At 40.6% G+C, this 16,432-nt stretch overlaps 1 protein-coding gene across 2 annotated transcripts in view; it reads left to right on the top strand.

Moving 5' to 3' along the window:
- Nucleotides 1–16,432, top strand: part of DIAPH1 (diaphanous related formin 1) — a 393,428-nt gene that overhangs the window by 36,516 nt on the left and 340,480 nt on the right. Inside the window, exon 2 of one of the 2 annotated variants that reach the window (XM_033926972.1) lies at nucleotides 13,895–13,921. The exons of the other annotated variant lie outside the window; for it this stretch is intronic. Within the exon in view, the coding sequence (XP_033782863.1) occupies nucleotides 13,895–13,921 (27 nt within the window). The remainder of the gene's footprint in view (nucleotides 1–13,894; nucleotides 13,922–16,432) is intronic. 2 annotated transcript variants of the gene reach the window in all.

Here is a 16,432-nt window from a genome sequence, read left to right as displayed (position 1 = left end):
GCGTAAAATCAGAAAATTCTTTGACAAAGACCACTACAAGATCATAGTCCAATCCCTTGTCCTAGGACTAGTGGACTATTGCAACATCCTCTACTTACCATGCCCCTTAAACTTGATAAGGCAGCTACAGACCATCCAAAATACAGCCCTTAGATTGATCTATTCTCTTGGAAAATTTGACCATATCACCATTGCCTTCCTAGAATCACACTGGCTACCAATACGAGCCCGAATTCAATTCAAATTCTACTGTTTATTATTCAAGGCAATAAATGGAATTGCGCCCACCTACCTGAACAATCGCCTAATCCGAAACTTCACACCCAGACTAAGGAGAACACAGATCCCTTTCTCCTACCCACCACTCAAGGGCACTCAACACAAGAAGATGTATGATGGCCTCCTAGCAATGCAGGCGGCGAAGCTAGACCCCTCCATCTCTACTCTGTTGACAACCACATGTGATTTTAAATCTTTTCGAAAAGAAATCAAAACTCTGTTATTCAAAGAAACTATCTTGTCCGCTTATCCCCCCTTCTCCATAACATCCCCCTCCCTGCATACTCCACCATATAACCAACCCTAATCTTCTCCCTCCCTACAAGTTTCCTAAAATGTCCCCCCTTCCTTAAATTTACCCTCTTAGCCTCCACTTCCTTAAATTCACCCTCTTAGCCTCCACTATGTATCTAACCCTATCTCTTATTCTAGCATCTCTATGTATCTTTCCTTAAAATTTGTAACTTCCTGGAAATGTCCAGCCATCTTCAATTGTAATCCGCTTAGAACTGCAAGGTACAGGCGGAATAGAAGTCTCTAATGTAATGTAATGTAATGTAATTCAAAGAGATGTGCATATGCCGGACTTTGGGGGGAAGAAATAATGGGTCTAAAAATAGAGGAGAGGGAGAGAGATGATGAGCAATGGGATTTAGGGAGGGAAGGAACAGAAAGGGAGAGAAGTTGGACACAAGGGATGGTGTTTTGGGGGGAGATAGAGATACTGGATAGGAGGGTAGTTGGGAAAAGAAAGGGAGAGGTGGTGGGGAAGGAGGGAGAGATGCTGGATGAAAGGATAGTTGAGAAAAGGTGAATCTGTGGATGGAGACGAAAAAAAGGAAAGATGCCAATCCTCTGGGAGAGGGAAGGGAAACGGAAGGGGAGGACAGAGATGAAGATGGGTGGTTAGCATGGAGAAAGAAGGATACCCTGGCAAGCAAGTTATCAGAAGACAACCAGAGCCTGGGACCAACAAGATTTGAATAAGGACCAGACAACAAAAAGTAGAAAAAATCATTTTATTTTCGGTTTTTTTGATTACAATATGTCAGATTTGAAACGTGTATCCTGCCAGAGCTGGTGTTGGACCGCAAATGTGAGCTAGGATTTAACAAAGAGAGGAAAAGTCTTTTTTGTTTGTTTACACCAAAGCGCCAGTGTGGTTAGGAGAAGGAAAAGGGGGCGAAGAGGCTATAAAAGGGTGAAGAGGTTATAAAATAAACCCACCAGGATGTTTAAAAAAAAACCACCCAATTGAGCAGGAAAATAGAAAAGAAAAATCGATTCAATAGGTTGAATTGAATCAAATTTTTTTTTTCCCTGAATCGGGCAGCACTAGAAAGTACAGTTATCTGGACATCCACTAATCCTCAAGGGTGCTGGACAACTGAGATTTCATAGCAATCTAGATGAATCTTGCAGTTATCTACTGTTAAAAATGCATTTCTGATTATTTATTTGCAGCTCATTTTTTATTCTTAATCTTATTTTCAGTTCTGAGAAAGTCTTGAGCCTGCCCTTCCTGTATGAAGTTTTACAGATAACTGCAGAGGCTGCAATAGTTTCCTGTGTTAATTTTGTTGCAGGAAGTGTGATTGGGTTCTTGGGGTGTGTCCCATATGATTTGGCAAGAAACCTAGTCCTAGCTGTTTGGAGGCTGAACGTAGTTTGTTACTTTTATATTGTTGCTATGGAGACATATAAACATTTTGAATTACTAAGACATGGTTTTTCTAAAACTAGGCCAATACCCACTATCCCATGATTCTTCGATATTTTACTGAGTCATAGTTCTTCTTAAGTATACAGTCAAAATGACAAATAAAGCAAACACATTTCTAATTCAGAGGGAAAGGTTCAGAATTTTTTTATTCTATATACCGTAACTTGGCTACCATAAAGGAACCATTTTTTGTTTTTTCCAGATATTTTCATTTTGTTCTTCTTTTGGCTGATGTGGTATTTTGTCTTAGAGGCCCATTGATTTATTTATGCACCAGGATTATTTGCAAGGCAGATATTTATTCCTGTCATTGTAAGGAATATAGATGAAAATTTTATTGTATTGTAGTATTGAATAGACTGGCTCCTTTCTTAGTAGCTTAGGTCTCCATTTCTATGATTGTAATCTTTCTCCGTTTAATTCTTATTTCAATGCAGTTTCTCTCTGTGGTTCTTATGTCTTCATAGGAGTTAGCAGTGAGCCAGACTGGGGAAGGATTTACCTTCATTTTTGTTTATATTTAAATGTGTCGTTCCAAGTCACGTGGATCAATATTGAAAACCGCCCACGCTCGACCCCCCTTGAAATCCAACCAAATTTTACAGGGGTGTTGTCTAGGGTCTCAAATGAAACTCAGCAAAATTTTTTGGATCTATCTCAATTTGGTCAGGAGCTAGGGGTAGTTGAATTAAAGCAATCGATCCACTCCCATGCTAAAACGGCAACTTTGCTTAAGCACTGCTGCAGAAGGAAACTACCTAGGAGTCTGAAATTTTGCAGTTTGGTACAACACCTTGGGGCAAGTTTCTGTGCCAAGTTTGAAATCTTTTGCGAACGTGCTTCCATTTTTACAAGTCAGCAAAGTAGGCAAAAAAATTCACGAATGAAAATTTTTGGCACAGTTTGGTTCCATACTGCTGCTGGTAGGCAAGTCAGCTGAGGGTACAACTTTACCAGCAGACATGTATCATAAGGTCCTTCCAAGATCTGCAATATGAGCTTTTACAGTCAAGTGAAGCTGAAGATATGACCATCCCAAAAATATGGCTTTATGCATTTATGCAAATTTTCACTGTTTTTCAGATTCAAATATCTCTAATGTGTATGTTTTTTAAAAATATCATTTGAAAGAGCACGTTTTTTGCTACAAAAGCTATTCTGTTTTATCTACCTCCGGTAGATGGTAGGTTAAGACTGGTGGTCCTGGCCCCTGGTCTAGCTCCCATCATTGCAGGCTAAGGCTGCACAGCTTGGTTAAGTCCAGAAGTTGGCTACCAGGTTCCTAATCTGCAGACCAGACATGATTGAGCACAGAATGTGTCTCTGCAGTCCTTGGGTGCCCCCTTTCTTTCTGTTTCCCTTCTTTCTTTGTCTCCATGCCCTCCCCCAAGCCACTAGGTTTGCCACCGCCGCTATCGGGGAACAGGCCCCCAAGCCACTAGATTTGCCGCCACCATTGGGGAACAGGCACCCAAGCCACCGCCGCCCCAAACTCTCCCTGCAGAAGCGTTGCGCTGACTAGCATTCCGCTCCCCAACATCAATTCTGACATCGGAGAGGAAGTTCTGGGCCAGCCAGGCAGCGATTGGCTGGCCCAGAACTTCCTCTCCGACGTAAGAATTGACGTCGGAGAGAGGAATGCTCGTCGGTCCTGCGCTTCTGCAGGGAGAGCTTGGGGCGGCGGTGGGGGACGTCTGAGAGAGGAAGGCTGATCGGCCCAGTAGATCAGGACGGCGACACGAGTCTATCAAGCGATCGACTCGCTTTTTCTTCCCAATCTACCGGTCGATCGCGATCGACGTATTGGGCACCCCTGATCTAGACTAAATCATTTTTTATATAAAAACCCTAACAGAGACTCTAAAGACTATTCTATTATCTAAACTGATTTTGCAATAAAAGTAGAGTACTGAAAAAAAAAAGTAAAAAAGGACAATGAAATCACCTATTGAAGCCCAAGTTTTACCTTTTCCCAAGTTTGAATGCTAGCAGGTAAGATATTCCAATGGAGTTTTTCTTTCTCTTTGGAAATCCTCATTCAGCACCTCTTCAGGAATTGGTTTCAGGTTTATTTAAAAATTTGATATACCGCCTTATTAAAAATTCAAAGCGGTTTTACATAATATAAAATCAAAGTATAATAAGAACATACATTAAAAACAAATTATAAACAATGCTACAATCAAATGCACTGACAAACATTAACTTACCGATGGAGAAGGGCAGAAATACAATTTGTATAAAGAGAAAGAGAGGGGAAGAGGGATCAAGACAAAAGGAAGGGGAACATTATAAAAAGTCTAGAATAATATAAAATAAGCTAAAATGATTAAAAGATGGCAAGGAACAGATTTCCATTACCGTCCTTAAAAGGATTATTATACACCATATGCGCCTTTAAAAAGAAAAGCCTTCAAGTTACTTTTAAATTTATCAAGGGATGTAATTTCTCTTATATAATTTGGTGCTGAATTCCAGATGGTAGGGGTCGTGACAGAAAAAAATGTATCTTAAAGAGGGGATGGATAGCAAGTTTTGATTAGATGAACGCAATGTACGATGGGGGATATAGGGGATTAATAGCCTGTTAATGAAATCAGGTTGGCCGGAAGTTTTGGTCTTGTAAGTTAGCAACATTATTTTATAGGAAATTCGATGATCTATAGGAAGCCAGTGAGCATTGATCAAAAGAGGACTTTGAATTGATGCCTCATTCTCCCTATTCCCTGGATTTGGCCTTGTCCAGCTTTTTCCTGTTTCTGAACAAATTTGGCTCTGTGGGAAGAAACTTTTGTCGAATGAGGATGTCATCTGTTGTTGATGAGCATTTTGCAAAGTTTTACAAAACCTATTTTTCTGTCAGGATGAAAAAAATGAAAACTCACTGGACTAAGTTTATAGCCCCTTAATGGAGACTACGTTGAAAAATAAAACTGATTTTTCCCCCAAAATGTGTTTAGCTTGCTTTTTTACAAAACTTTTCAAAACAACCCTCTTACTGTCTTGAATTTAATGTTCATTTGTGTTTTTATGCAAGCTGTTCCTTGGTTCTAAAATTCATTTTCTTCTGCTTTTATGCATGTATAGTCGAAGCTCTCTTTTCTCTCCGTCATAAGAACATAAGAAGTGCCATCTCCGGAACAGACCCTAGGTCCATCAAGTCCGGCGATCCGCACACGCGGAGGCCCCGCCAAGTGCACCCTGGAATAGTTTTAGACCCCATATCACTCTAAGCTTCTCGAAAGGAGATGTGTGTCTAGCTTTCCCTTACCCATGTCACTTTATGCCACTCATAAGGAGATGCACATCTAACTTACCCTTAAATCCTAGAACGGTGGATACCGCAATTACCTCTTCTGGGAGAACATTCCAGGTGTCCACCACTCGTTGCGTGAAGCAGAACTTCCTGATATTTGTCCTGAACTTGTCCCCCCTTAGCTTCTGTCCATGTCCTCTTGTCCGTGTCACATTAGACATTGTAAATAATATTTTTTCCTGCTCTATTTTGTCGATTCCTTTCAATATTTTGAAAGTCTCGATCATATCCCCTCGCAGTCTCCTCTTCTCGAGGGAGAACAATCCCAGTCTCTTGAGTCGTTCCTCGTATTCCAAGTTCTCCATGCCCTTTATTAGCTTCGTTGTTCGTCTCTGCACTCTCGAGTATTTTTATATCCTTTAGGTATGGAGACCAATGTTGGACGCAGTATTCCAAATGTGGTCTGACCATCGCTCTATAAAGCGGCATTATTACTTTCTCCGATCTACTTGTGATTCACTTCTTTATCATGCCTAGCATTCTGTTTGCGTTCTTCGCTGCGCCGTGCATTGTGCCGAAGGCTTCAGGGTCCTATCGATTAATACGCCCAGGTCCTTTTCCTGTTCGGTTCTTTCCAGAGTTGCACCTGACATACTATACTTGTGTTCCTTATTTTTTCTGCCTAATTGCATCACTGTGCTTTTTTCCACATTAAACTTCATCTGCCATTTGTCTGCCCATTTCTCCAATCAGCTCAAGTCGCTCTGGAGTTCCTCACTGTCCTTCTGCAAGTTGATTGCCCGGCATAGCTTTGTGTCATTTGCAAACTTGATGATCTCACTGGATGTTCCATCCTTTAGTTCGTTGATGAAAATATTAAATAAGATGGGCCCAAGTACTGAACCCTGGGGCACACTGCTAGTCACATTTTCCCAGTCTGAGAACTTCCCATTTATGCCCACTCTCTGCCTTCTGTTCTCCAGCCATTTGCCTATCCATCTTAGTTTATCTCCTTCTAGTCCATGGCCTTGCAGTTTCCTGAGGAACCTTGTCGAACGCTTTCTGAAAATCCAAGTATATAATATCCACTGGTTCTCCATTATCAATTTGTCTGTTCACTGTCTCAAAAAATTGAAGTAGGTTCGTCAAACATATCTTCCCTTTCCTGAATCCATGTTGGCTGGCTCTCATCAGGTCGTGTGTGTCTAAGTGCCGGGTTATTCTATCCTTGATCAGCGCCTCCACCATCTTCCCAGGGACCGATGTGAGACTTACAGGTCTATAGTTGCCCGGTACTCCTCTCGATCCTTTTTAAAATATTGGCGTGACGTTCGCTATTTTCCAGTCGTCCGGTATCTGTCCTGTTTGATTGACAGGTTGGCAAGTTTTTGCAATAGTTCTCCGATTTCCACTTTTAGCTTTTTCAAGACTCTCGGATGAATTTCGTCTGGTCCAGGAGATTTGTCACTTTTGAGTTTGTCGATCTGGCGGTAAATCTGGTCCAGGTCCACTTCTACTGTGGTAAGGCTGTCCTCTGTTACTCCTTTGAACACTTTTACTGCTGCTGGAATTGTCGCAGTGTCTTCCTTTGTAAAGACAGACGCAAAGAAGGAATTTAGTCTGTCTGCGATTTGTTTGTCTTCCTTGATGTACCCTTTCCTTCCCTGGTCGTCCAGCGGTCTCACCGCCTCTTTTACGGGTTTTCTCCCTTTTACGTACCTGAAGAAGGGCTTGAAGTTTTTGGCCTCCTGCGCTATTTTCTCCTCGTAGTCCTTTTTGGCATCCCTCTCCGCCCTGTGACACTTCTTCTGATCTTGCTTGTGTTTGTTCCAAGTTTCGGTTGTTTTTGTGCGTTTCCATGCTTTAAAGGAGTCCTTCTTTTCTTTTATGGCTTCCTTCACCTCTTTAGTAAGTCACGACAGCTCTCTTTTAAACATAACATAGTAACATAGTAGAAGACAGCAGATAAAGACCCGAATGGTCCATCCAGTCTACCCAACCTGATTCAATTTAAATTTTTTTTTTTTTTTTTTTTAATTTTTCTTCTTAGCTATTTCTGGGCAAGAATCCAAAGCTTTACCCGGTACTGTGCTTGGGTTCCAACTGCCAAAATCTCTGTTAAGACTTACTCCAGCCCATCTACACCCTCCCAGCCATTGAAGCCCTCCCCTGCCCATCCTCCACCAAACGGCCATACACAGACACAGACCGTGCAAGTCTGCCCAGTAACTGGCCTAGTTCAATATTTAATATTATTTTCTGATTCTAAATCTTCTGTGTTCATCCCACGCTTCTTTGAACTCAGTCACAGTTTTACTCTCCACCACCTCTCTCTCGAGAACATTCCAGGCATCCACCACCCTCTCCGTAAAGTAGAATTTCCTAACATTGCCCCTGAATCTACCACCCCTCAACCTCAAATTATGTCCTATGGTTTTACCATTTTCCTTTCTTTGGAAAAGATTTTGTTCTACTTTAATACCCTTCAAGTATTTGAACGTCTGAATCATATCTCCCCTGTCTCTCCTTTCCTCTAGGGTATACATATTCAGGGCTTCCAGTCTCTCCTCATACGTCTTATGGCACAAGCCTCCTATCATTTTCGTCGCCCTCCTCTGGACTGCCTCAAGTCTTCTTACGTCTTTCGCCAGATACGGTCTCCAAAACTGAACACAATACTCCAAGTGGGGCCTCACCAATGACCTGTACAGGGGCATCAACACCTTCTTCCTTCTACTGACTACGCCTCTCTTTATACAGCCCAGCATCCTTCTGGCAGTAGCCACTGCCTTGTCACACTGTTTTTTCGCCTTTAGATCTTCGGACACTATCACCCCAAGGTCCCTCTCCCCGTCCATGCATATCAGCTTCTCTCCTCCCAGCATATACGGTTCCTTCCTATTATTAATCCCCAAATGCATTACTCTGCATTTCTTTGCATTGAATTTTAGTTGCCAGGCATTAGACCATTCCTCTAACTTTTGCAGATCCTTTTTCATATTTTCCACTCCCTCTTCGGTGTCTACTCTGTTACAAATCTTGGTATCATCTGCAAAAAGGCACACTTTTCCTTCTAACCCTTCAGCAATGTCACTCACATACATATTGAACAGGATTGGCCCCAGCACCGAACCCTGAGGGACTCCACTAGTCACCTTTCCTTCCTTCGAGCAACTTCCATTAACCACCACCCTCTGGCGTCTGTCCGACAGCCAGTTTCTGACCCAGTTCACCACTTTGGGTCCTAAGTTCAGCCCTTCAAGTTTGTTCAACAGCCTCCTATGAGGAACTGTATCAAAGGCTTTGCTGAAATCCAAGTAAATTACATCTAGCATATGTCCTTGATCCAGCTCTCTGATCACCCAATCAAAAAATTCAATCAGGTTCGTTTGGCACGATTTACCCTTCGTAAAGCCATGTTGCCTCGGATCCTGTAACCCATTAGATTCAAGGAAGTACACTATCCTTTCTTTCAGCAACACTTCCATTATTTTTCCAACAACTGAAGTGAGGCTCACCGGCCTGTAGTTTCCTGCTTCATCCCTGTGACCACTTTTATGAATAGGGACCACATCCGCTCTCCTCCAATCCCCAGGAATCACTCCCGTCTCCAGAGATTTGTTGAACAAGTCTTTAATAGGACTCGCCAGAACCTCTCTGAGCTCCCTTAGTATCCTGGGATGGATCCCGTCTGGTCCCATCGCTTTGTCCACCTTCAGTTTTTCAAGTTGCTCATAAACACCCTCCTCCGTGAACGGTGCAGAATCTACTCCATTTTCTCGTGTAACTTTGCCAGACAATCTCGGTCCTTCTCCAGGATTTTCTTCTGTGAACACAGAACAGAAGTATTTGTTTAGCACATTTGCTTTCTCCTCATCACTCTCCACATATTTGTTCCCAGCATCTTTTAGCCTAGCAATTCCATTTTTTATCTTCCTCCTTTCACTAATATATCTGAAAAAATTTTTATCTCCCTTTTTACATTTTTAGCCATTTGTTCTTCCGCCTGTGCCTTCGCCAAACGTATCTCTCTCTTGGCTTCTTTCAGTTTCACCCTGTAGTCCTTTCTGCTCGCCTCTTCTTGGGTTTTTTTATATTTCATGAACGCCAACTCTTTCACCTTTATTTTCTCAGCCACTAGGTTGGAGAACCATATCGGCTTCCTTTTTCTCTTATTTTTATTGATTTTCTTCACATAAAGGTCCGTAGCCATTTTTATCGCTCCTTTCAGCTTAGACCACTGTCTTTCCACTTCTCTTATGTCCTCCCATCCTAACAGCTCTTTCTTCAGGTACTTTCCCATTGCATTAAAGTCCGTACGTTTGAAATCTAGGACTTTAAGTATTGTGCGGCCGCTCTCCACTTTAGCCGTTATATCAAACCAAACCGTTTGATGATCGCTACTACCCAGGTGAGCACCCACTCGAACATTAGAGATACTCTCTCCATTTGTGAGGACCAGATCCAATATCGCTTTTTCCCTTGTGGGTTCCATCACCATTTGTCTGAGCAGAGCCTCTTGAAAGGCATCCACAATCTCCCTACTACTTTCCGATTCCGCAGACGGAACATTCCAGTCCGCATCCGGCAGGTTGAAATCTCCCAACAGCAGAACCTCCTCTTTCCTTCCAAACTTTTGGATATCCACAATCAGATCCTTATTAATTTGCTGCGATTGAGTCGGAGGTCTGTAGACTACACCCACGTAGATAGAAGTTCCATCTTCTCTTTTCAGAGCAATCCATATCGCTTCTTCCTCTCCCCAGGTCCCTTGCATTTCGGTCGCTTGGATATTGATCTTTACATAGAGAGCTACTCCTCCACCTTTATGACCATCTCTGTCCTTCCTAAAAAGATTATATCCCGGTATGTTTGCATCCCATCCATGTGATTCACTGAACCATGTCTCTGTGATAGCAACAATATCTAGATCTGCCTCTAATATCAGGGCTTGCAGATCATGAACTTTGTTGCTTAGACTGCGAGCATTTGTGGTCATCGCTTTCCAGCTATTTTTCAGCGATAATCTCCTTTTTTGTATGGATTTTTGTGTCGTTTCACTTTCTGTTGCAATACTAAGAAATGAGTTGCTGATATTGCTTATGTTGCAGCCTTTACTACTATCACATCTTTTCTTTTGCCGGGGGTGGTCTCTATAATTATCCTTCGTACATACACCACCCCCACCTTCTAGTTTAAATGCCTAGAAAAATATTGTCTAAATTTCTCTGCAAGGTTTCCTTTTCCTGCTGTAGTAATATGTAGCCCATCAGTGCAATATAGCTTCTTGTCCTTCCATGTATTTCCCCATCCTCCTATGTACCTGAAGCCTTCTTGATGACACCAGGCTCTGAGCCATTTATTAAAGTCCTCTGTGTTTTTCACTCTTTGCTCTCCCTTCCCAGGCAGTATTTCAGAAAAAGCTAAAGTCTTTACAAAAGGTTTCACGCCCTCACCAAGCTCCCGAAAAGCTTTCTGTGATGCAAGTGTGGAGTTGTTGGCCAGGTCATTTGTTTGCAGATGGATAACAACATCAGTGTTAAAATCCTTAGTTTCTTCCTTAATTATAGTCAGTATTTGCCTGGAACTCCTGGTAGCTGAGGATCCTGGAAGACATTTCACTATTTTGGTCTCCTTGCCCTGTGTTCCAAGGTTAATGCCTCTGATGATGGAATCCCCCAACAGTAATAGTTTTCTGTTTTTGGCTTTTTTATTTGTACTTAGGGTGCGCTTGTTCTCTTGAGTTACCTTCATTGGTTCCAGTCCCACCTCCCTTCTGTTTTCCTGAGTATCGCAGCGCACTAGTGGAGCGAAGGAATTCTGTAGAGGTAATATTAGTGAAGGTGGATGTTTCTGTGTTACATGTCGCAGTCTTCCTGAGCCTACTGTGATCCATTTATTCCTGGGCTGTTTTATTCTTTGAGGTAGAGGTGGTAAGTTGGTATGATTTTGTGGAGTGATGGAAGCTGCTTTAATTGTATTCAATTCCTGTTTAAGTTTGCCGAGCTCCTCCTTAATACTGGCAAGTTGAAGACAGATGGGGCAAGCCTTAAGCCTCCAAATAGTATGTCTTGGAATTAAAGCACCACAGTGATTGCATAGAATAAAGGTCATCTTGATTGGTTGTGAAGTGACTTGATTTGAGTAGTCCTGATTATATGGGTCTCTATATATGAATAGCGGTCCCTGGGGTTGGTGGGACTATAAGTCTTACCCTTATTCCTATGAAGGGAAAGGGAAAGAGGAAATAAGATTTAACAGAGGAAAGAGAAGGGTTTATTTTTTTGTGTTTTTTAATATTTTTTTTAGTAAGAAACAGGGAGGAGAAGAGAAATTAAGCAGATATAATGCTGAAAACCAGTTAAAAGAGCAGAATATGAAATGCTGAGTAACTTAGCTTTTAGAAGTTCACAGGGCAGCCTTGTTCACAACAATGTCCCAAAGATAATGCAGTTAACCTTAGAAGTAAAACAGAGCCCCTCCCTTCTCCACCTAATCAGCAGAAAACAATGGCTGAATACTAGTAAGACAGAAATATAGGCTCTATACCACCTAAAACACAGTATTTTAAACAAAAATGCAGGTTCTATCAGTGCTACCCTAAAACACAGGATTTGTAACAGGATTTTCCCTACTTTAGTCACCCTGAGCCACAGGCACCAGGATTTAATTAGAGTTAACAAAGTCTTACCCTTTTTCCTATGAAGAGGAAGAGGAAATAAGATTTAACAGAGGAAAGAGAAGGGTTTATTTTTTTGTGCTTATTTTTTTTTTTTTTTAGTAAGAAACAGGGATGAGAAGAGAAATTAAGCAGATATAATGCTGAAAACCAGTTAAAAGAGCAGAATATGAAATGCTGAGTAACTTAGCTTTTAGAAGTTCACAGGGCAGCCTTGTTCACAGCAATGTCCCAAAGATAATGACTTTGCCTTTGGTTTTCTTTGCTTTGGACATCCGCGGAATGTAGTGCTACCGTGATAGTATTTTTCAGGAGGGACCATGCCTGTTGTACCGTTTTGACTTTTGCCCATTTTTTTCTTGATCCATTGTTTCATCATGGCTCTCATGCTATCGTATCTTCCCCTTTTAAAGTTTAAAGTCGTGGTTGAGTTTTAAGTACCTTTCCCCTTCCCGACATCGAGTTTGAAGTTGATCATGTTGTGGTCGCTCGTCCCCAGCGGGACCGTAACTTCTACTTCCTTTGCCGGCCCCGTAATGTTGTTTAGGACCAAGTCCAAGGTGATGTTTCCTCTTGTCGGCTCTCCCACCAATTGTTCCAGGAAGCAATTCCCTAGTACTTCCAGGAACATTGCCTCCTTGCCACAATTTGAGGTTCCCAGTCTATCCCCGGAAAATTGAAATCCCCCAAGATTACAACATTTCCTGTCTTGCATTCATGTTTAATTTCCTCTATCATTTCCGAGCCTGTTACCTCCCCCTGTCCTGGCGGTCGGTAGTAAAGGCCAATCTTTGTGTCAGCACCATTGTGTCTGGGAATCTTTATCCAGAAGGATTCCAGCTTCTCTTTCTCTTCCGTCATAGTCTCTCTCACAGATTCTATTCCTTCACGAACATATAGGGCAATACCTTCACCTTTCTGCCCCACTGTATCTCTTCTGTACAGTTTGTATCCCTGTAGTACTGTATCCCATTTGTTTTCGTTATTCCACCAGGTTTCTGTTATGCCAATGATTTCCAGTTTACTAAACAGAAAAAAAGTATGTTCAGTGTTTATGCTTCATAATATAAGTGCTTCTCTGCCCTCTGCTGGAAGCCGATGGTGCTCATTCTTAGTATAAAAGAAATTGGATCTGGATACTAAGGAGAACAAAGAGTAAAGGGATGGAACTTGATATATTGCCTTTCTGTGGTTATAATCAAAGCGGTTTACATATTATATACAAGTAGTTATAGTTATTTTGTACCAGATGCAATGGAGGATTAAGTGACTTGCATAGAGTTGCAATGGGACTCTATTTGTGTCAAACCAATGGTTTGCCAGATTTTAGCACTTTCCCAAAGTTGTAGATGCAGTGGTCCCCATGTCCAATTCTTCACAGGTTAATTGAATAGAATGCCTTTGATTATTATGTACATAAGATATTTTTTCCCACAGGGCAACTTTGAGTGTAATTTTAATGGTTACATATTGTTTAATACTTAGGCTAAGTAACACATTGGAATATCATCTTTCCTTAGAGGGTTGTACCTGGGGGTTTGGCATATGAAGGGAGAAGGATTGTTGGAATCTGGAACTTAATGAAATAGATTTTGGCTTCTTTTTTTTATACAGTAATTTTCTGAGAGTGTCTCACTGATAGGTTTATCCTTTAATCCTTTACAATATAAGCGTGACGGGATTAAATGATAAATTCTAGTAAGAGGACTGTGCAGCTCTTGGAGTACACTCTTTCCCAGTCCATGGTTCTTAAGATGATATGACTCTGTAATGGAAAAGGGAAAGTTGTTTATAGTCTCTTTGTAGGTATTCATTGGCATGTTCTCTTCATTTGTGATCTTTCTTTTGCCAAAAAGCTGGATCTATGGGTATTCTGGGATCTGTTTTCAAATAAATCTTACTTTCTTAGTGATCTCGTTTGCTTTTTTTCTTTCTCCTTCTGTTTGTTTTCTCACAGACTTTGAAGCGGCTCATGGCAGATGAGGTAAGGGTTTCTTTTCTTTTTTGTTGCCTTTACTTACCTTTTTTAACTCTGAGCTAACACTTTGCTTAACTATTATTGCCCAAAACCCCACCTAATCATATGATTATATCCTGTGCAGTTAACAGATTTTATCTTCTTGCTGTACTTTTGCATGTACACTTTTGCTGTCTTGAGGCTGTCGTATATTGGCTTTGTCTAGTATGCTTGACTCATATTAGTTACTGTGCAGTTACCGTAATTTTTTAGAAAATGATAGTTTAATAATTTAATTGCTGTATTAATGACCCCTTTTATTATTTTTTTGAGATCATAAAATTTGTTCTGCTAGATATTTCTGCTTGTATCTAATTTTTTATTTATCATATAAATGATAAATAAAAAATTAGATACAAGCAGAAATATCTGGCAGAACAAGTTTTATGATCTCAAAAAAATAATAAAAGGGGTCATTAACATATACATATATATACACATATACATATAATATAATATAATATTATATATATATATATATATATATATATATATATATATACACACACAACAAACAAAATGAGTATATGGAAAACAGAGTCTTAGCATATGAAAACATAACAAAATCAAATCTACAGATCCAAAGATCTTTAAGAATTAAACAATTATCAGGCTCATTTGGGGGGGGGGGGGGGGTGACAATTCAAAGTATCAGAGGGAGTGATATATCTAAAGTGGAAAAAAGGAAACATATATAGTAGTGGTTCATCTTCCTAAATTACAAGAACCTAGAACAGGAATCAATTGATTTTAAACATTAGTGGCACTAGACTACTACTCCCTTCACTTCAAGAAAAAATTGTAACTGAGAGGGCTCATAAAAAAGTAGGAATTCTGATTTTAAAAAAAAAGACCATACATTTACAGGGGTATCTTAATTGAAATTTAGCCCCTAATGAAATAACATATTGTTTCATCTCTAGAAATCTTTTTCTCCTGGTTTGCATCGATTTTGAGACGTCTGGAAACATAGAGATCCTACTGTCCAAAAAAAAAAAAAAATCACCTTTCAGCAAAAAAAAGCCATAGAAGAGCTTCTTTGTCCTGTTGGAAAACAAATGTCGCCAGAAGAGTTGAGGTTTCCAAAAATTTTGTAAGATTCAAAGGACTTGAAGGATCTACTTCAGATGGAAAGATTGAAGTTGAAGACTTTTTTGCAGATACTGGTAGGAAATGTATTTTATGAAGAGGTGGAACCCCATTCTCCGAATACTTAAATACTTCTTTCAGGAACTTATAAAATAAGTCTTTAGGTGACATTGTATCTATAAGTTCAGGAGTCTGAGGTTTAATTGCTTGGTATAATTTTCAAAATTCTTCACTTTCCTAGTAAATATCAATCTATCTTGAACTATAGAATTCTAAGAAGATTGTAGAATTTAACTTTTTCATCTTGGGCTTTTAATTCTGCCTCGAATTTTGTTAATCTTTGTACCTGCGTGTGGACCAGGGGAAAAGTTCCCACACATACCTTGTGGAGGGAGTCTTAATTCAGATCAAATTGATTCCAGGGTAATCTCAGCAGGCTTAACCAGAGGAAGAACCAATGGACTTTCTCCTCTTTCTGCTGAGCTATCAGTAACCTTCTCTGACAACGAAATCCTGGCATTGGGGAGTCGGCAAGCCTGATAACTCCGCGAGTGGTGTTACTTCCCGAACCTGCGTTGCTGTTGATGTTCCCCAGTCTCGTGGCTGCAGAGGAGGCACTGGTCCTATGGGGTTAAGCGAAATCTTGCTTACAAAGGCCGAAGTCTCCCTGTCATTTGACTCAGCCGGAGCGCCCCGAGGCGAAGATGAAATGAAATTCGTGATCACCTCCTGTCGCATCAAAGTAGGTCCAGGCTGTTGGGCTGAAACAGTCATTCTACCTCTCCTCTTCGGCATTGTCAAAAATTAATTCGACCAAACAGTCGAGTTGGAAACTGTAAACCAATAGGAACTGACTTCACGGCGTCCTCACTACTTCACCATCTTGTCTCCCTCCTTATATCTAATTTCTTACATACCACTTGCAAGCCAGAACGCTATTGAAGCAGTTTATATTCAAGTAGGGTAAACATTTCTCTCCAAAGAGGGTTCACAAATCTGAATTTGTACCAGGAGCAGTAGAGGGTTAAATGTCTTGCCCAATATCACAAGGAATAGCAGTGGAATTTGGACTGGGATTCCTTGGTTCTAAGCCCATTGCTCTATCCATTAGGCAACTACTCAGGTTCTATGTAGGGCAATTAATGCATTAAAAAGTCATGGATAGTGACTGTAAGTCAGTACCAAATTGTTCTTTCTGTATCCTCTTTTAATAACCCTGACTTTAGTGTGATAATCTTAGAGCAGTGGTTTCAAACTCGTGGCCCGCCAGGTACTATTTTGAGGCCATTGGTATGTTTTTATCATAATCACAAAAGTAAAATAAAAGTTTCTTGATCATATATCTCTTTAGCTATAAATTACAATATTATTATTAAGACTTAGACAAAA

The sequence above is a fragment of the Geotrypetes seraphini genome, chromosome 18 (genome assembly GCF_902459505.1).
Source record: "Geotrypetes seraphini chromosome 18, aGeoSer1.1, whole genome shotgun sequence".
Taxonomy (NCBI): Eukaryota; Metazoa; Chordata; class Amphibia; order Gymnophiona; family Dermophiidae; genus Geotrypetes; species Geotrypetes seraphini.
This window is presented reverse-complemented; position numbering and strand designations above follow the sequence as displayed.